The sequence below is a fragment of the Osmia bicornis genome, chromosome 9 (assembly GCF_907164935.1).
Source record: "Osmia bicornis bicornis chromosome 9, iOsmBic2.1, whole genome shotgun sequence".
Lineage (NCBI taxonomy): Eukaryota > Metazoa > Arthropoda > Insecta > Hymenoptera > Megachilidae > Osmia > Osmia bicornis.
In genome coordinates this window covers 2,968,927-2,989,404 of record NC_060224.1, presented here as the reverse complement: position 1 = coordinate 2,989,404, position 20,478 = coordinate 2,968,927, and the positions used below count along the sequence as shown (strand labels likewise).

The following is a 20,478-nucleotide window of genomic DNA, read 5'->3' as shown; positions in this document are numbered from 1 at the left end:
ATTCGGTTTCCATCGTCCCTACTTGATAACCTATCCCCTTCTATATTATACACGATACTATTCGAAGCAGCACACTGGTATTTTCGCAAACGAATCGGCGAATGTAACAAAGTTTCTACATTCGTGCGAGCAGTAGCTAGATCACCACTTGGAGCTAATAGATCTGGACTAGTTCTGGATTAAATTCGGTTTCCTTCATTCCTATCTGATAAGTTATCCTATTCCAGACCACGTGGTACCGTTCTAACAACCTCGTACCTGTAGTTCATCTAATTAATAATCAGATGTAACAAAGTTTCAGGATTCGAATATGGCGGTGGTCAGATTTCCGCTCGAAGGATTTTGAAATGTAACATTTTCAGCTGAAGACCCATCAGGATCGATCGAAAACACTTGGAAAAGAAGACGGATCAGGCCGGTTAGTTGGTTGAAAAGCGAATTTCGCGAGGCACCAGTTCGAAAATAGCAAAATCGGGCGGATGTTAAACGTTGCGAGGTCGACGAAGTGTAGTACTTCGTGTGCCACGGATTCCATGAACGTCTCGTGGCCTGCGTTTCGTTATGTAACCTAACTACGTGGTGTAACGTGGCTCTTTGGTCGGCGATGTGGGCTTTTACATTGGCCGTTTCTGTGCCACGCACCACCTTCCCTCCCTCCCACCCGTTCATGGTTTCGTCGCTTGGGGACAAAAAAAATCGATAGACTCTCTCTCTCCCCACGGTGGTTCACTCTCACCCTCTCTCTATTTCACCTCGTCTCTCCACCGTAACCCCTGCTGCAAACCGTCTCTCTGTCCCCGTATGCTCTCTACCATGCAAACTTCTCCTTCTCTCGCTGTTTCTGACAAAAAGCTCTACAAGCCGACGACAAAGCCTCGATTTTTTTTTTTTTTTTTTTTACGTTTATACACACCGGACCCACCCTTGTAAAACTTCCAACAGTTCAACTATTCCAATAATCCCGAGTATTTGAGCACATCATTCTCGGAAGACCACATCTGCCCTCTTTAGTTCAATTGTTCTAACCATTCACTCAGAGTATTTTAAAATGACTAATTTTCCAGTTGGATTGTAAAGTTTAATCCTCTGCGGTCGTTCTGAACATTTATTATCTTGAATTGCAAGATATAAATTTAAAATCGATGATGCTTATACAACTGAGAGAATCAAAGATGAGATGAAATAGTTGGAAAAGGAGCGAAGGGTGAAATGGTAGCAGAGTTTAATGGGTATCCTTTCGGTTGAAATTGTTTCTGCTCTTTGCAGAGTAACCGCACCGTTTATCGAATGTTTGTTTCCCTTTGCCCCCGAGTTAGTCGGCTAAGCACGTCCGTGGCTTCTGTTTCTAATTCGAGGAGAACGAAGACGTGGACTGCGCTTGGGAATCTTCCTCGTACCTGACCAGTTTCGGGGAACCGAGTTTCAAACAAATTTTTCATCATACTACCATTTACATCTTCTCTTGCAGACTACTGGGTATTTTAAAGAGAAACATTGTAACCATCGTTTGCTTGGTGCAAATAAGAAAAGCGTTTCAGTATACAGAGTGTGTTCCATTTTCTACAGGTCAAAGGTGTTTACTATGATTCATTTGGTACATATCAGTGTAGTAAACGCACACTATGTAATCAATATTTTCCATAGTTTATCTGTGAATAAGTAATGATCATTTGCAGTTAATCGATTCGGCCTAGTAAGTAGGTTGTTTGTTCAGAATTGTAAAAGATTATTAACATCCTCTATAGTACTCTTATGTTTTAAATTTCAATTTCCATTAAAATTATCTATTTTTCAATTTTGAACTTCCATTAAAATTACCTATTTTTCAGTTTTCAATTTCCAGATCTGAGCTCCGAGAAATTTTCTTCCAAATATCATATCCCGCACCTGAATAAAATTCCCTATTTCCCAAATTGTAAACCCTTCGCTCAATTACCCCCGCGGCCCGAAAATCCTCGATGTAAACATCCATAAACCATACCCTTTCTCCTCTGCTCGAAGTCTTCGCGAAGGTCTCGACCACGGTCCTAAACGAGTAACAAATCAAAAGTTCCACGTTTTCGCGGTGACTATCTGGTAAACCGTTTCTCCTTTATATACAACAGGAAAAGAGCAAGAACGGTATGGCTCGCGACTTGTATAAATCACGTCGACAATCGGGGTTAGTACAGGCACCCCTTGGAAACCTGTGGAAAGCAGAACGGACCATCTCCGTTCGGCCATTGTACTACAGCTCTCCGTTTCGAACTTTCCTCGCCCCGTTGTACAAAAGGGTCGGCGGCTCTAATCACACGTATCACGCATGTTAATTAACAACACCGAGCCCTTTTGTACGTGGCGAGCAACGACGCGAAGATAAGCGTGAATTGCTTTCAATTTAACACGCGAAGGACGATCGTTTGTCCGGTGAGATCGCGAAACATATTCTCCTTCTCTTCGCCTCTTCAACGACCTTCTGTTGCAAATAACAACGTTCAAACAGACTCGAGATCAGGAAAATTGTATACGTTATAAACGTTAATAAACTGTTTTCGTAGAGAAATAAAATTAACACTTCGAACGCCATAAAAAGGGAAAAGGGGGTGTGAAAATTAAATTGAAATTACGCCGTCTAAGGGTTAAACTATGTTTGCTCGTGTAGCCACATGTAATGAAACGAATTTAGACTTTGTTACTGCAAATTATAAAATAAAAATCTGAAAATAAGGTTGAACGAGTTTACGTTAAACATGTTCTACGCACGCCACGTTTTCAAATTGTACGAGTTAAAACAAAACGAGAGGTCGTTGAATAGGATTAAGATAATGAGATAAATGAAGTACTCACCTATTTTTCTCCAGCTCGTTATGAGTCGTCCTGCAATGGAAAAAGAACGTTCTTGTTAGACTTCAAAGCGGTGAAATCGTTTGCTTTGCGACGTTGAAGAAAAAGAGACGAGGGAAAGAAGAAGAAGAGGAAAACAGAACGTGGTTCGAAGCACAAATGAAAATTAAAACTGTCGGAGGGAAATAAAGCGTTCCATTACACGTGAAAGCTTTCTTTTAAACCAAGCACGAAGAACAAATAAGGAAAAACAAGAAAATTGAAAAACTTTTACCGAGAAGTTGTACGTGGATTGAAAATTTCAACTGCTTTTATGCAGATTCGTTTTACATTGAAAAATTGATGATTTCATTCAAATTTGAACTCGTATTGAAAATTTTAATTAACAAATCCGCTTTCAAAGGATAACGTATAATAAACACGGATGAAAATTTATCAAACTGTACCGAAAGTTATCAAACTTTTACACGTTGTTTTATAAATGGCAATACTCCATCGTCAATTTTCGATTCAAACGAATATTTAACATTTTAAACCGATCATAACACCTGCAATTTTTAAACAGAAGCTGTCGCGTGTGATTTTTGAAAATAAAAAGCCTCTTTACCTAGAAGTAAAGAGGAAAGCACATATACTAGTAACTCAGATGTCTGTTTCGCATATTTTTGAATTTTAAAAAAGCCGCTGATATTATTTTTCGCTTCTGAATGTAGCGCATGAATATTAAACGCGCTACTCGTTTGTCTAGCTTTAATGACTACTCGCGCTGTATAATTTTAAAATATAGAGACAATTTTTAGTCTCGTATTAGTCATCGCAATTAGCTACAAATTAGAGAGAGAAAGAAATACACGATCAATGATTCTAAAGGTAGACATTTAAAAAAGGACTTTGGTATTTCTATTTGAAAGAGTTCGATGACCTATCTATGCGAATCGTACGTAACAGACACACGATTAGAGGATCTTAAAAGCACACCTTGATGTTTGTTATTGTTTTAAGACAGCTGTTCCAGGTGTTGGTCTTTGGAACGACTGATAAGATACACGTATTTTTAAGTTCTTGTTAGTAGGTGTTTCTGAGTCGTCGAACGGCCTTGCCGATGGATCGTTGAACTCTCTTATGATACGAGAAAGAAAACGAAAGAAATCTTTCCTTTTTTTAACCCTTGAACGACGGAGCCTGGGTCAATAGTGACCCGTAATTACAGAATTTATACGAAGGTATCAACTTAAAATTAAGTATATCAGTTTTAAGAGGGGCTCTCTCCATGGTCCGCCGTCCAAGAGTTAACGTTTACTCACTTTAACGAACCCGTTTTTGCAATGCTACATACCTAAAGTAAAACAAGTACACGATTCAAAGTATATTATAAATAAAAGAGCGTACTAACCTGCTGCCCTGGGATTTTTTCGTCTTGGGCCTTTTTGTGACCGTCCGCATGTCATCGGGCATCGGCATCGTTGAAGCGTAGCCATGTTCAGCTTCTGCAATGACAAACCAATCGACGGTCAGTGGACGGGCTCGACGGATGGCATCGCGCGAATTCCAAAAGGGTGCGACGGATAAAAAGGCCGGCACCCGTTCGCGACTAACACGCGGGAAACACGACTCGCTCTCGTTAAAGCCCGTACACGACGGAATAAAGTCACGTTCTGCTCTCGGAGAGTAACTTACTGCGACACTAAATGTTTACGAGCGAGCGCACCGAACGTCCACGACCGAATGAACTTTCCGTACGATATTTACCTCGCGATTCTGGATCGGCGGTCGCGAACGGACACGAGTTGACCCGATATCTTCGCCTCGGTAAATTTTCCAAAGTAATTCCAAAGTGATTTCAAAATCACGCGGTTATTTAACCCTTTGACTGCTGAGTACTCTAGAATTTATCATTTTTCTTTTTTATTCCATTTCAATTCTCAATTTATTTTTTCGTTATTTTATCATTGTAATCTGATAACATATTGTGTTTAATTAGTAATATACATTGATAACTTTTATTTGATTATGATTAAGATACACAAGAAGCAAATTATGAACGCATATGTGCGTCCATAGCAGTGAAAGGGTTGAACGGATGATTAAAAAAATTAATTATTTATCATTTTTGGAGTATTTGGCCGTATGTAAACTCTCATCATTAATGTTACGTACGAATGCAAAGGCTGTTTGCTTAGAAAAGGTGAAATCTGTACGAGGACAAACGTTCCTCGTGGATCACGGTTCCGGTAGACGTTGACCGGCAAAACAACGTTACGAAAATAGCACCGGCCGTAATTTATCACGAAAATTGCCCTCGAAATGGCAACCGACGAGCGTTACAAACAACTCGTCCTTATGTCCGACGTCACGTCGAGAAATTGATATTATGTAAGGTGAACGAAGAAGGTAGACAGAAGTCAGAAAGTGAATAACACGAAGACGGGAAAAGAAGTGGACGATGTGAAACGAGAGACTAGTACCCGCCATAACGAGTGGTGTAAATTATAAATGCCTCCTTTGGCCTCGTCTTTCGTCCGATCCTCGTCATCGTACAACGGACTTAATGGCAGCCGGTGAAAAAGAACGGGCGCACCCGCGACATCGACCATCTGTCCTCGTAAAAGAAGAAAACCGTCTCGTCTGGTCTCGTTCGCATACCATGACCATAAAGCATAGTTCGCGTCATGCAAAAGAGAAATTTCGTCTACTGAATAAAGCCGCCTTTGCGCAGCGCAGTGAAAGTGGACGCGTTTAGTCGGACACCTCGAAGGTTCAATCGTTAAGAAACAATTCGTTTCCAAATTTAAGCCTCCGTTTCGAGGATTAAAATTAGAGGCTAAAGAATTGCTAAACCAAGCAATTACTAGTTTCAATTACAAGAAACCTGCACAAATTCAATAACGCTCGATGCTAGTTTATGCAAATTGTACGACCATATAAAGCCAGTTGAACCTGTAGCAAAGTTGCATATACGGAAAGAGAAAGGACCTTATGAAACTCGTTTTCACGTCCAGCTAAAGGGTTACCAGCGGCAAACGATTGTTTCCAAAATTCGAACAAAACTGGAAGAGCAGTTGCGTTTTACATGGGAATCGTGGAACAAAGGTTCCCGAAGAAGAATACTCCTGATTTTATTCTTCTTCGTGGAAGACTATTTTTTTCTATTTTATTTTACAAACAAACTGCTACCACGTCGACGAAGAGGCTCTCCCGAGTGTTTCGTTTTCCTCATTAGCGGAGTTTGATGATCGACTTGAACGAGAGTCTGTGCGGCTATAAATAAATAGTTTGAAGAGTTCTCGATGAAGTAGCGGGCAACACTGGTAATTAATAAACGTTCGCCAGCCCTGTGGCTAATTTCGTGAACGATGGCAAAGGTACGATACTTCACTTCGTTTGTACAATATATTAATTTTAATTTGAAAATTACTCATTTTCTCGCGTGCGTTAGTGGCACTCGAAATGAGTTCAAAGGGCACTTAACTGAGAGGAGAGACTCAACGATCGCAAAGCATCTCGACTGGCAACAAAATGAGACAAGAGTCAACGTGAATTAACAAAACGTTCCTCTGTCCCTTTGGAAAGTAAAGAGAAGGAACGAGTAAAACGGTGTGAACGAGTTACATTCCCGAATATCTGCTATGTCGTTGTGTGCACTGCGCTCGTTAGCGGTCACGTGTATTTCACACGAACGACTATCCTTTCATTAAGCAGCAGGAACACGTGTAAGCTTTTTCTGCGGGCTTGAATCGACCAAGAACCCTTCCTACCGAAGGTACGTACCCATCGTAGGTGTGCGATTCGAATAAAAATTTCCACTCTTCCCTTTTGTACTCCCTTTTCTCTATTATACCTCCTCCTTCACCCTTATCCCTCTATCCCTCTTTCCCGTCGTACTCCAGCTTCTCGAACACTGTCTTTCCTTTCCTCTATCCGTGTCGTCTTTTTGCTGAGACGAAGGAGGAATTGGAAACGCGTCGACGACGAGATCGTCAACGGAGCAATTCATCGCGAAACGAAGGAAACGGTGCTTCGGCTCGAGGGGAATTTAATTTACAGATTCAACCTGTATCCGTACTTATACCTAATAAGGAATTGCCGGCTGGGTCAATCGTGACTCAGCCTTACGAAACGGTGCAAATTATCGATGCTTTTTTGCGAGCCACTTCTACCGATTTAAAATTAAAAATCACCAGGTTTATTGTTTGGCCAGGTACTTAAATCCTCGAATGGAACACGAAGGTTCCGGTTGTAAAACAAGCGTGGATGTTTCGATTATTAACTGAAGGATTAACGCGAATGCGAGAGAAGAGTAGGCGCGAGTGGTCCGCGATCACGAGGAGGCTAGATGACGATTAACGACCGATTCGGGACGACCTCTGCAAACATTTAAAACCTCCTCGTGGCGTGTTTCATAACGAACTCTAAAAAGATAATAATCGTTCCTCTGGGCGAGTCGAGTCGAGTCGAGTCGAGTCGTTCGGGAACGTTTTTCAGGGAAACCGTGCCAAATAGACCGATTAAAATAACGTAACAGCCTTATCTCGCGCATCCTCGAGCAATAATAGTTAATGCTCGATCAACGTGATTCCCTCGTGTTCTTGTCGACGAGAAGAATGGCCAATAAACCGGGACCTCTTTCTGACCTTTTACGAGTTAATTTCCACCCCTTTTGTGAACAGACTTCTATTCTTTCTCTGATCCGGACTTAATTGGAGTGAAATTTTTAATTCCCTTTTTATGTCTAACAAGAGGTTACTAATATTTGAAGATTTTAATTTACATGACGTTAATTTAAAAAGAAAAAAAAAAGAAATATAAGAGCTATCGTTTGAATAAAGCTCGGTACATATGTAGTTGGTGTAGAAGGAAAGATCGATGCACGAGCACAGAGGGAAAGGAGAAAACAAAGAAACCATTCTTTCGAGGTGTTCGTTTGAACATGGACGCACGTGTGCCCGCGCGCGGGTACACGGCTTTATGTACGTGACACGAGGCCGGTACCACGGGGATCTTAAGAGAAACAGAAAAGAATTACGACAGCGTAAATCTCGAGCAACTATTCGAAAGCGAAACGTGGAAAAATGCAAGGCGACAAACGTTTATTGTGATCTGTGTGTATTTTCGTTATTTACGTCACGCACCGGTGAAAAACAGATCCGTAAGGTTGGTAGTATTGGTTATGACTAGAAAGTCACGTGATGTAACGGGCAAGGAAAAGGCGATAAAAGAAAGAAATACTGAAATCCGATTGAAAATCGTGGAATATACGAATGGTTGTTTACCAAGAATACCACGTGCCGATGAATCATCGCGAACATAACGGTTGCTGAGATATTTATGCAAACGTGGCTAATAATATACCGTGTCGATAACGAGCTCCCAATTAAAACGCCATTAACGTTCGAATCCTTCTAGGAAGCGCGCCGCGTCAGTGGCGGGAGGCCGTGGTGGGGGTAACCGCGCCGCGGGTTACAAAATGGTGATCGAACGCCAGAAACTCGTAGAAATCGAGACCGAAATGCAACGAAACGTTACGTGGAAAAAAGATAACACGCGAATTCAGTACGGCTACGACGTAGCAACATTATAAAGTGGAGTGATAAAATGAGATCATCGTTACCGCTTCTCTGACGCACACGCAGCAACGGATGCAACCTACGCGTCACAACGACACTCGACTCACACATATGCACCGTGAAATAAACATATTTGCCAAATTATTAACCCCTGAATAGTGACCCAAACAAGGATATTAACTTAAAGTTAAATGTATTACACAATTTTTAACCGTGTAAAATTTAGAAAATAAAAATAATGTGTAATACAAGTGGGACTCTCTCCATGGTCCGCCATCTAAGAGCTAACCTGCTCCGAATCAAAACTACAACGTAATACAAGATTTTTACCTGAAATATCTGTTAACAATGTCGGTTCTTTATAAAGTATTATTTAAACGAAGTAACGAAGCGACGGAAGGCTTAATAACAACGTTCGCATTCCGAGATCCAACTACGGCACACGCGCGTTCGTTGCCATGTGCCAATGACATGGCGTATGTACACTCACGAGCAACGACGGAACTTCAGAGCGACTCGAAAGAAGATGAAAAATACGTAATGCATAAGCTTCGAGTACTCACCTCTTTCCCTTCGTTCAATATACTCGGCGGCCTGTATTAGGTCAGCAATGCTCATATTTCCCCGGTTTGGCGTAATTCTGGCGGCTTCGGTTCACTACCTCTTTCCCTGCAATCCCGCCACTCACAACGACACACAACGCGAGAGAAACGTTCAGAAACGCGCACCACCAACAGCCCCGTACAACGCGGCTCTCTGTTACGTTGTTGTTGTTGTTGATGTTGTTGTTGGTTGGCGCTACCGCCGCTTCTCGAACTTTTCTCTCCACCCGCCTGTTCAACCGCCACTCCTTCTCTTCCTCCTCCGCCGCCACCTCTTCCTCCTTTTCTCGACCGTCCACGCGCCTCGCTGGCTGCGTTAGCTTATGTGCACGTAACACACACGAGGCTAGCACGATTTCAAACGCGCACTAGATTCGCGGACGGCAAATCGATGGCCAGACTTCTCCAACCGTGATACGCATCAAGAATTGTGTATATGTGTGTGTATGTGTTTTTTTTTTTTTTTTATTTTGATCTTTCTTCCTGTTCCGTTTCCACTCTGTCGTTTGTTCCACGTGCAAAGAATTTCGATTTAGGAGTATCTCGTTCACGTCTGTCTCTTACTCGTAACTTCTACTAGCCTGGTCTGCTTACAAGCCAGTTTATCCCTCTCTACTTATATTTTTTTCTCTTTTCCTTTTACTCAACGACGTTTCACTAGATTCGTAAGGTTACTTCTCCCTTCTCTTTCCGCCTGACTTCGTCGGTTCTTCCTTTCTTCACCTTCGTTTCACAACATTCACTAGGATCACAGCAAACCACGTGAAAGAAAAATATCAACGGACGCGTATTGCGAAGCGAGAATACGACGCGACGCACCGCTGCTCCACACTTCCATACACGGAGTCGCGTGCGAGCGAACCCGGACCGTGTTTCGTGATAATGGAGAGAGAAAGAGAGAAGCGTGCGTGTGCAAACGGTACAATTGGAAGGAGGCAGACTATAGCAAAGTCACTAGGCGAATCGAAAGGGTTGAGAGATTACGCGTGTCGCTGGTAATTTATCGTCAACTCGGAACGGGCGAACGAACCGACGCACGCGAAAAAACCTGACCTCGATCGGTAGCGGCCGGTTCTCTAGACCCGTAACCCGCTCTCTACCGACTCTATTATTTTTCGTCAGGACACGGTAGTACCCATACAGCATGCATGTGCATGCGACCACTTTACGTGCCGGCTACTTGTTTTCTACTGCGACCTTGAACGCGTACAGCTTTGCGAAGCCGTGTACCCGGGAGTAACTCCGAAGAGAATGTCTCTTGATTTTACGATATTTCGACTGTTTAGACGTGCTATCGAGACGACGCGACCACGAAACGAATTGTTTTTCTGCGTTCGAACTGGACTTTGAATAGGGAAGAGTACACGAAACGACTACGCGTGGAACCGAACGTATAATAACGGAGTAGAGAAAAAAGGAACGTTCGACGCGTAACAAGCAATCGTCCTTTTTCGTGATTCACGCACGTAACTCGGTCAACTTCTCGCGAGGTCAACGATTTCCATCAGACTCACGCAATATGCAGTTCGCGATGGCAGACGAACACGAACACACACGTAATGCAACCGTGTTGGTGGTTCTGCGTATGTGTGTGTGTGTGCCAATAAAACCGCAATTTCCTCGTCAGAGAAAACGTACGTTGTCACGCACAAAACACACGGTAAAATCTTCTAGAAACTCGCGTCATACGCGTCCGATCATGGTAATGTTTGTACTGGTTTCCCGTTCACGATGAACACACAGAAAGGCGCTCCCTTGATTCTCCGTTCACGAGTGGCGAGCAAGCGACTTTTAGCACACATGCACATTACACCGCACAAACACGCCTAGGTACACGGTTAATAACGCCATGGAGTAATACGTGGTATGTGATTGGAAACGAGTGTGGTTCCCATACGAGAGAGTAACAACGGCAGCACGGTGGTGCATACACACGTCGGACTGTATAAGACGTTGCACGAGGCACAATACGCGAGAGTAGCGATACGCAATACGCGGAGCAGCCTTAAGAATATAACGAGGTTCGTGCCGCGTATATCTGACAAATACATTAACGTACGTTTCTGACAACACTCGAACGCGGATCTGATACCTCTACGTTGTATACATGCACTGGTAAACGCGTGCGTATGTACGACGTCGAGGATCGAGTGTATTTCGACCCTATCGTCCACCTAGTGACATTTGGCACGCCGGATACGTTCGCTCGCACACTAAAGTAGGCGCAGCTGAGCGACGACGTAAAGAAAGACGGTCACTGTGGATCGGCACTGCCTAACACTACTATTGCACAGGTTTTCGCGGAGCAGAGAGTGGGGGGGCTAGTCAGGACAAAGAAAAGGAGGCTCGAACTGACCGACGACGACGAGCCCACGAGCCCCCGACGACGACGACGACGACGACGACTACGACAAGCCGACGAACGAGCGACAGCCTGATACCTCCGCACTTCGCGAGCACTCTCACGCATTTATCGATGTCAAACGTCTCTGCACCGTAGAAGCACCAGACGTAGTTTCTTACGCGATCGCTGATTGGCCGAACGGTGCGCGAGTGCACTGCCTCGGCCAATCAGCGTTGATAACACGGCGCTGCCGTACGAGCCGCCACCAGCACCGGCGGTGTCACGTGAATCTCATGCCCGAAAACAAAACAAACAGCTGGCTGTGTTCCTTGCCTCGCTCCCTTGCACGCTATCGTGTGTGTACTTTTCGAGCACGATATGCCTGAAATAAATATCCCCTTTTCTTTCTACAATGTGTTAAAGGTAAGAATTTACATATACCGTAGTAATGTATTATTAAAACACGCTATTACCGATTTCGTTTGCGATCTGATGTTATCGATTTTTTAATTATTTTATATTTGTTTATATGCTTTTTTATGCCTATATTTATTCCATCTGTAACAAAAATAGATTATACATTGATATGTATATTTAATTATGCATGTGAATGAGACAATTTCAATTAGTAATTTCTGATTTCGGATACTTTGAGAAAAATACATTTAAAAGTTTATACGACCGCGCCATTTTGTACATCCGGTTGCTGTCAACCATTACTTTTTCAAATCGGTACTTCCGAGTACGTCGTGGTCCACGCTGTGTTTAGAATGCCGTTTGAATGTGACATGTTCAAGTTAAGATTCGAAAAATAATAACTTTTCGGTTTGTGGAAAAATAAAACACGTGTGGAAAAAACGAAGAACGTTAAATCCAGCTGATTTCTGCAATTTTCGCCAAAGGTTAAATGGATTTCTTCGAAGGTGCTTGTACGCGACGTAACTGACTAAAAAGTAAGTTGCATGAAATTTATTGTTTCTTCTCTAAATTTTATTTAATTGCAACAAAAGAACATAACATTTGAAAAGCTGTAGCAGCTTATTTATAAATGTGCGTACTTTTATGATTTTTATCGTTTTTCTGCATTGGTATTAAGGTATGCCGATTTTCATTTGTTACGACCGTTATCGAGAAGTTTGTAAGTATCTGTGTCGTATTTTATGTTGCTACATATTTTCATTTGATATGTTCAAAAACATTTACACGTATCATATAAAATGTTTTTATATGTAAGTGAAATATTAATTTGAAAAACTTTTGGTATGTGTACAAATAGTGATGCACGTACAAAATGATGTTACACAGATCACAAGAAATCATATTGAATTGTTAATTTAAACGTTGAAAAATAATTGAAAATGATTATATTTTCCAATTATATTCATTTTTTAACAAATCATTGTTCATATCGATTAAGTAGGGTTAAATCGTCTAAAATGATACAAAATCTATACAAAAATAACCTCTTGAAGTAAAAAAATTAAGAGATACAAGATGTAAGAAAATAGTTTTTCATTTGCTGTTATGAATTCCATTTCTTTTTAACTTTATTTAGTTCTTAAAAACATGATCTTTTTTATTTGAGAAATTGCAAATTGATTGATTACATTCGAGGTACTGGCATTATATTAAGTAATGCCAATGAATTTTGAAGTATAATTTGTAATGCATGCAACATATATAATCTTGCGATCATTGTTGGAATCAAATGATCATAACCTTCCTGTAATAAAATAATAGACACACAATCAATTACAAATTACATAGCAACAATAATTTTGTGTTAAATTCATGATTATACTTACAGTTAAAATTTTAGTTGTGCGATAATAGATACTAAATTTCTTGCATAGTTTTGATAAAAATATGCATATTACTTGGGGGTTTGTTTGAAAAACTAGTTCACATTTCAAGCATTCTTTGATCACTTCTTGGTACCCAATAATGAAGTTATATACAAGTTCCCATTCATCCTGTAAATACAGATTTGTTAGCTGATGATTAATTTTAAATGGCTTTCAAATAAAATACCTGTTGATTTAGTAAAGAGAAATCTACATCATAAACGTGTGGTAAATTAGGATATTCTCCTTTCAATCTTTTGTCATTGTATTTCTTAATAATTGCTGAGATTCTAGCAGTGTTATATAATATAAAAGCTGCACCTAAAAACTGATAATAATAGAAATTGTTCCTTTAGAAATTCTCTGGAATTTATATTAAATTGTAAATGAGAAGAACCTTTTGTATTGGTAGTACTTTTGTTAGGTACAGAGTTGTATCCAATAAAAACAGAACGACTTGGTTTTACAGAGAGTAATTCAAATGTAGCTGTTGCTTTTGCAACATTTTCAATGAAGCAATCGTCTGTCTTTATTTCATGTTCATCTTCTTCAAAATATTTGTGTTCATTGAGCATTCTCAGTTCTTTAATTTTATTATTAATGTATTTCTCCCAGGTTAATGTTACTTCTTTACAATTTCTTTCCGCATTTTTCACAACACCACATACACATTTTTCATAATTTTCCTCCACCTTTCCTTGTGACTTAGTGGTGAACATAAATCTGTAATCTGATCCTTCATCTGATATTCTGCCTCCATGTAGCCTTACAATTTTTTCGGTAACACTTTGTATTAAATTTAATCTTGCTGTTGTGATTTCTGATTCACCATCTTGATGTGATTTAAAGCTAAACACTTTGTTCAATGATAAAGTCCTTCCAAAGTTACACTGAGATGTGAGAGCTAGTTTTATTGAATTTGCTATGAGTGGAGTACGATGTAGAAACAAACAAATTCGTTCTTTTTCCAACACGTACCTTTGTATCTTTATTAACCAATTGCAGCTAGATGATACTAGTGACTGTAAGACCTGTAGAAAATAATGAACTCCATTTAAAATTAGGTTATGTGAGTATTCTTGAAGCTGGTATTTTCTGCTCCATTTTACCTCTTTTGTAATGTCTTCATCAGTTCTATTATTCATTTCACAGCCCCGAATGTGTAGGAAATGTTGCAAAATTGTTGTACATTTTCCATCACATTTATTTGTTCCTTGCAGCAAGTGTTTCCACACTTTAAGGCTAGGTAAAAAATACAGTTCACCATTTGTTGCTAAATTATCATAATTTACCTTTATGACTGAAACATTTTTACTAGTATTACCACATAGATACAGTGTTATGTTGTCAATTAGAGTTTGTATACAAATGGATGTGTTTTCCATTTGAAACTCCATATGTGAGAAGTTGCTATAGCATGAACCACCTTGAATTGCCTCTCAGCTGACTTTGTTTGCTCCAATTCTTAAAATGAATGAATTCAAAAGTACATTCTATCACAATATAAATACACTACAAAACAATGAAATATAAGGAAAGAAATTCACTGAATTTCTGATTGATCATTAAAATACAATAACTTTCAATGTTTTCTTTATTAGAGTCACAAATTGAATAGTGCAAATAAGTCGATTGCAAATATTAACATTAACATATACATATGTATATAATATTCGCTATTACTTATCAATAGTTTCAGGTATCTTACAAATATTCATCACAAAAGAAAAGAAAAAGAACCAATTTTCTATTTAAGCGTATCTAGAACGACTTTTAAGTAAAAGACTCGGCCGTAATGTTACATCTAATTACACCTAGAATTTACATTATTCTCTTTGATATCGGTTTATCACATAGAATGATGGTACTTGACGTACGCTATCGCGGCTAATTCTTTGCAAAACTCCTCCGTCACGATCACGCTCTCGAACAGTATATTCTCCTTCTCTCTGAAACATAATAAGCAGAAAATCAGCTATCGGTAAGATAGGAGCCAAGTTCATTTCTTACGTACCCATCGTGAGAACAATCCTCGAGCAATCGTTCTCGCGTCTCCTTCAGCATCTGTCTGTGATCCGGCGTCTTTGGTACCTCGTTCACCAGCTGCTTGACGACTTTTTGCAAGCAGGTGAACAAATTTTTTGTGCCCGGTGCCAGCGGTAGCAAAGGATTCAATAAGAATTCATGCAGGTACGGATGCGGCAGAAGCGACAGCCTCGAGATCACCACGGTTAACTGTAGATTGATCTCGTACTTTTGTCTCGGTATATTGGCAACCTTCTCGAACAGCATCGTCATAAATGGTCCCACGTAGAACCGTACGGAACAGTGGTCAGCTTCCGGTCTAGAGTCGGAACTGGCCGTATCGTCGACGCTCACCGCTTCCAACGGCCAGGCCATTAACGAGCAGTCGGTTAACACCGTAGAATATTGCCTCTCCAGGTCGGCCATGTATCGTTCGTAATTATTCACGTCCGTGTCCGTTTGCAGATATCGCGGAATCAGGGACAGGAAGCTGAAACGGTGTTTTGATATTGAGCCAGCGCGAAACACCTTGTTGCATTGAAAAAAAAAAAAGAAAGAATTTGTTGAGCAGCTCGATGATGATATCTGTTCGTGTTGGCGAAACAAAAAGATTCAGTCACCGTACATCCGCTATGCAAATTAACAGATAAGCGGGTTTACGTTGACTAAACTCTGTTTTTGTCTGAGCAAATTCCTCAGCCACGATAGGGAAAATTCGTCATTTTCTAGCAGATTGTTTCACAATTTGTCAAGAAAAACTTGAGACACCTTTAGACTGTTAGTTGAAATGAAAGTGAAATGCTCACCAATTTACAATTCTATGAATATTACTGGGTGCCAGGGTTCTACTGTGACTTTGCTCGTAAGATAGATCCAGCGAACCCTTTTTCTCTCTTTCTCTTTCGTCTTCCTCGTCGCTCCAGGACGCAATCGCGCTATCCGCGGCTGTGTTATCGTAATAGCCTCGCGTCGATAAGTACACCAACACCAGACAGTGTAATATATGCTCGTTTCGTTTCTCTATCATTTCCTCAAACAGTTTCAACGTTTCCAATGTTAAATCGTCGCTGTCCGTGAAACAGTTGTCTATCAACCTGTGCAAAACCGGTGACGTCCATACGTTTGGTATTTCGGGGCCTCTGTCTTGTCCCACAAGCCAGTAACTCATCTCTAAAAAAACGTCGTACAAAATTAACATATCACGAATTTAAAGATCTAGAAGTCTTCGGAGTCTAAAGTTTAGACGATGAAAATCTTCGTACCTGTACACAACGTAGTCGAGGTTAATTCCTTCAAACATTTGGTAATCAGCGCTGTGATAAGAACAACGTGATGATCGGCCAGGGCCGGTGTCACAATCTTCTCCAAGAAATTCACTCTGATACTCTTCGCCAACGCATCAGCCACGTCCGGATGCGCTTCCCTTATCAGCTGATTGCAGTAGTCGAACCACATGAAAAACGCGGCCACCTGTCTACAGCCAGAGAATTTCTTCTCCTTCGTCCAAACTGGCGAATCCAGGCCCCAAGTAACATCCACCCCGTCGATCTCCGTTGGATCAACATGAGCTGGAATCGCGTTGAAGAGATTCTCCAGTCTATTCGATATCAGGGTCGTTAGATCACTGTTGACTATCATCTGAGCGAAGGGTGGATCGTCTAAGGATGCTAGAACCATTATACCCTCGCACGCTCTTATCCTTACGGTATTGTCCTGAAAATAAAACATTCTTTCTATTGCGGACTCAACCTCAGTTCACACATACTTTCGGTCGTGACGCGTGATTTGTCGAAATGATCACGTCTACTAATTAGGCTCGTGTGAAACAAGGGGGTCGGTCGATGTATGCGTAGTATACCCTCTTGCCTCTTGTCATCGGTGGACAATACTTACCGCTGTGTTTATGTAACTCAGCAAGGCATCTAGTAGAAGGCATTTGGATTTTGGCGCCATCCTCGATCTAAGCGAAGTCTGATCGTTCTCCGGGCAACTAGCATCCTCGTAAACTCCACTGTACTCAACGTCCAACCGTAGATCCTGAAGGTTCTGCAGATGCGCGTCTATTTCGTTCATCAGAGCCACGTCCTCGCATTTGTGCGAAATCTCGTCGTCCTGGGGATCAGGAACTTGCTCCGACACGTTGGTACTACTATCGCTAATCAACTTCGGAGTCACAGGACTAGAAGACTGCGAGGCGTTCTCCGTCCCTCTGGAAGATATCGAACCATTCGATTGACTAGAAGACCCACGGGCTGGATCGGATTTGCTGGACGATTTGTGGGACCGCCACCTATCATGCTCCGAGCTGAACAAATTAGGATTTATCAGGGTGATCGCTTGAGTATCAAGCGGTTCGAACAACGGATTGAAATTCTTCTTTCTGTCCGGCACGTATGTGACCTTCTCCACTTCTATTCGTTCGATGCTCTGATTCGCTGCCGTGCTTTGCCTCGGGACCGATGGAGCGTCGTTTATCAGACTGGTCACGTGGGGATACTTGCAGACCAGGAAGCAAATGGTGAGGAGGAACTGGATCTCCTCGGCCTCCATAGGCGAGGGTGGACTCCCATTGCACAAGGCTATCAACCGTTGGACTGGACTGTAGATGGACGTGTGATGTATCAGAGGATACTTGGATCTCCCTAGTAATTTTCTCAGAAAGGACAGACAGACTGTTCTCATTCCGGGAGGAGTTTCAGCGCTGGCCAAAGTGGCCAGTAGGTCCAGCAATTTGTGCTGCAACAGGTACTCCAAACAGGATCCTGGCTCGTTCTCATTCTTCTCTTCCTCTAATAGGATCTCCAACAATCTTTCCAAGTGACGCGGTATACCGGTGGACTGTATGGGGACCTTGCAGTTCGTCAGGTGGTTCACGTAGAAGTTCATCAACTGCTTCCAGTGGTAGGTGAAGTCTTGCAGCGGAGTGGCTGGCGGTGCTATCTGCATAAAAACAAAGAATCGTCAGGACATTAGAGGTGACAATTGTAACTCTAGTCAGAGATGGTATTACATCCGCCCGATCGTTATCGAGGAAAAACAAATAAGATGCAAAACACGGGAGGCTATTGAATGTACACATGTTAATGAATCGTGGTTCGACGAGTCCGCAGGTGCGAGGCTAGTTTGAATAATTATATAACCGGCTAAATATAACGACGTACATGTTCGGATGATTTGACGACGTCTATACGCGATTCGATAGAAATGAACAGGAACCTGGTCCCCTTAATTGGTCAAACGTTCGATTACGTTTATTATTTATATTTTTGGAATACTGAGTGGGCGCACCCTCCTCGACGTGGATGTGATACAGAGAGAAATAAAAGAATAATTAATTTATTCCAAAATGCATGACGTATCAGTCGACGGATAGAACGTATGTAAATAAATACAATGACACGTGTGACGGTGTGAAAGAAATATCATAGTGAAATATATATACAACACGCGCAGCGCTACGATCGATCAGCACAGCCTTAAAAACGAGTCTCGTGTTGATTATGATGACGAAAGAAAATAAGAAAAAAAAAAATGGAAAGGAGCGTAGAAATAGAAAGCATTTCGAAGGTTGAAAATAAATTTGAATAAGTGAGAGTAGAGGTGAGGACGGGAGGAATGACGAGCCTTATCAGGATTTTCGTACACACTCACCACGTCAATGGCATTCTTCAGGGCAATTTGAATGCCACTAATCATTTTATTGCGCCTTCCGGTATACCGTTTACGATTATTTCTCGCTATGCACACCGCTCGCCGCCGTAACTCGCCCGGTTCTTCTCTGCTTTTGCATAATTTCGCATCGTTCGCACGCGATTATCAACCCTGCGATCGCTCACTGTCCGCGACAGCCAAGCTTTTGCGGCTTTGACGTATTTTGTTTCCTACTAGTCGACGATAGATGGCGATTACAGTGTGATGATTGTGTGGCGGCACTTCTGAAGTTGCCAATAGAAAATTAAAAAAAAAAAAAAATTGTTTATTCCTGATTAGTGCTCACCCAGGTACGAACAGATACGACAAATTCTTCTTATTTGCCAAATAAATTGTTCGCTTGGAATGACTGAGGTCGGTAGATACGACCATTGATAAGATTGCAAGATTATTTTTGTTAAGGTGTTAATGAACATCGCGATGGTTTCGATCGATTTGAACACAACAAGATAATCGCTTATGCAATCATTCGATAGGTAGAATCGAAATTTAAAAAGAGTTTTAAATTGTGCAAATTATGTCGGAATTTCAAATTTTTAAACGATCCCCTTATCGGTATCGTCAACATTAGCTGACGAACAAAACTTCGAAACTGTTCGAACCATTATTGATTACGTCGAGCAGGAAATTCCATTTTACTGAAACCTATTATCGTTCACGCATAAAGGTCGTGCAAAAATAAGTAATCAAACAGGATTTACGACGACTTTTATTTTGCACCTTTAACGTGTACACAACTCCTCTGAACATTTAACCGGTTGATCAGTGTAAAAAAAGTCGCGACGCTTCGTCGAAATGGTCGATCCTCCTGTTGTTTCGCCTCTTTTATCAATTAGCTATATTCAATTAGACAGAGGAATCATCCGGTAGTCGTTGATTTTCTTCTTAAACAACCTAGGACAAGGTAATTCGTCTAAAAAAGAACCTTCGCGCTTTAAGAATCTCGGTGTACCTCGATATTTCTCGCGCTATTTTTTTTATTTCTTTAATGCTTCTTTTTTTTTTAATATGTATATATTAAAATACGTCACGACGCTATACACACAACGGAACTCGTGCGTCAACGCGTCGCTGTTCTAGTAGTATTTTTCTTATTTTTTTTATCACTCTGACACGCTTCGGATCCGCGTGATCCACGACAAGCGTATTCGTGATCCAGACTCGGTACTCACCGTCTTCAGTCTCCACATTCGTCGCAGCATGATGGCGAACGAGACGAAGAAGGAACAGGGAGTCGGGAGACGATTGAGGAACCAAAAAAACTCGTCTATTCGCGAGGACAAAGATATTCGTTCACCTTAACGACGAGCAGGTGGTAACCGTGTATTCGATTTTTATCACTGGCGTCGCGCGAGCTCTTATCGTTACGTCGACCGAAATAAGTATATACGGTAGCGGACGTGTCTCTTACGTCGAGGATCCCAGGCGACGATCTCGCGTTTCGCAATCTTCGAATGCGACTACGAATTCGAAGCACGCGTCCTCAGATTCGTAGAACGAGTCCAGCAGGAAAAACCGATTGATTTCTATCGATACGCCTTGATGATCGACAGCGAGGTAGCGAT

The 20,478-nt window shown here is 41.4% G+C and overlaps 4 protein-coding genes across 14 annotated transcripts in view; 1 reads left to right on the top strand and 3 right to left on the bottom strand.

Annotated features, from left to right (window-relative positions):
• LOC114872102 (max dimerization protein 1-like) overlaps positions 1–11,494 on the bottom strand; it is a 96,074-nt gene extending 84,580 nt beyond the window's left edge. Inside the window, exons 1-4 of one of the 8 annotated variants that reach the window (XM_029178901.2) lie at positions 11,049–11,484; positions 8,951–9,731; positions 4,217–4,310; positions 2,827–2,856 (exon numbers count right to left, since the gene is read on the bottom strand). In XM_029178901.2, coding sequence (XP_029034734.1) covers positions 2,827–2,856; positions 4,217–4,310; positions 8,951–9,005 — 179 coding nt within the window. In that variant the 5' untranslated portion in view covers positions 9,006–9,731; positions 11,049–11,484. Of the gene's footprint in view, positions 1–2,826; positions 2,857–4,216; positions 4,311–8,950; positions 9,803–11,048 lie in introns of those variants that run through there. The other 7 variants (XM_029178894.2, XM_029178897.2, XM_029178899.2 and 4 more) reach the window with 7 other exon arrangements.
• Positions 11,495–12,061: 567 nt separating this feature from the next.
• Positions 12,062–20,478, top strand: part of LOC114872098 (BRISC complex subunit FAM175B-like) — a 32,211-nt gene continuing 23,794 nt past the window's right edge. Inside the window, exon 1 of the mRNA XM_029178888.2 lies at positions 12,062–12,286. The gene's annotated coding sequence lies outside the window, so the exon portion shown is untranslated. The remainder of the gene's footprint in view (positions 12,287–20,478) is intronic.
• Positions 12,479–14,671, bottom strand: LOC114872101 (DALR anticodon-binding domain-containing protein 3). 2 transcript variants are annotated; one of them, XM_029178893.2, is made up of 6 exons: positions 14,502–14,594; positions 14,287–14,419; positions 13,575–14,208; positions 13,365–13,498; positions 13,139–13,306; positions 12,479–13,056 (listed from the first exon to the last, which is right to left on the bottom strand). In XM_029178893.2, exons 1-6 carry the CDS (start codon positions 14,504–14,506, stop codon positions 12,937–12,939), a joined length of 1,194 nt encoding a protein of 397 aa, XP_029034726.2. In that variant the 5' UTR covers positions 14,507–14,594; the 3' UTR covers positions 12,479–12,936. The 2 variants fall into 2 exon arrangements, with proteins under 2 accessions (XP_029034726.2, XP_029034725.2); XM_029178892.2 differs by having other exon boundaries at positions 14,287–14,671.
• On the bottom strand, positions 14,754–19,135 carry LOC114872095 (FHF complex subunit HOOK interacting protein 2A-like). 3 transcript variants are annotated; one of them, XM_029178881.2, is made up of 6 exons: positions 18,854–19,135; positions 17,096–18,142; positions 16,465–16,915; positions 16,009–16,372; positions 15,192–15,692; positions 14,754–15,126 (listed from the first exon to the last, which is right to left on the bottom strand). In XM_029178881.2, the coding sequence occupies exons 1-6, from the start codon at positions 18,896–18,898 to the stop codon at positions 15,027–15,029; spliced, it is 2,508 nt and encodes an 835-aa protein (XP_029034714.2). In that variant the 5' UTR covers positions 18,899–19,135; the 3' UTR covers positions 14,754–15,026. The 3 variants fall into 3 exon arrangements, with proteins under 3 accessions (XP_029034714.2, XP_029034715.2, XP_029034713.2); XM_029178882.2 differs by lacking the exon at positions 18,854–19,135 and adding an exon at positions 18,364–18,549; XM_029178880.2 differs by lacking the exon at positions 18,854–19,135 and adding an exon at positions 18,213–18,296.

Coding starts and splice junctions, on each gene's coding strand:
- LOC114872101 (XM_029178892.2), bottom strand. CDS start 14,574: ATGGAGTTTCAAATGGAAAACACATCCATTTGTATACAAACTCTAATT. Junction 14,209..14,286: donor ATGAAGACATTACAAAAGAG/GTAAAATGGAGC, acceptor TATTTTCTACAG/GTCTTACAGTCACTAGTATC. Junction 13,307..13,364: donor TCTCTTTACTAAATCAACAG/GTATTTTATTTG, acceptor CTGTATTTACAG/GATGAATGGGAACTTGTATA.
- LOC114872095 (XM_029178880.2), bottom strand. CDS start 18,281: ATGTGTACATTCAATAGCCTCCCGTGTTTTGCATCTTATTTGTTTTTC. Junction 16,373..16,464: donor CTCGACTACGTTGTGTACAG/GTACGAAGATTT, acceptor ACGTTTTTTTAG/AGATGAGTTACTGGCTTGTG. Junction 15,127..15,191: donor GAGGATTGTTCTCACGATGG/GTACGTAAGAAA, acceptor ATTATGTTTCAG/AGAGAAGGAGAATATACTGT.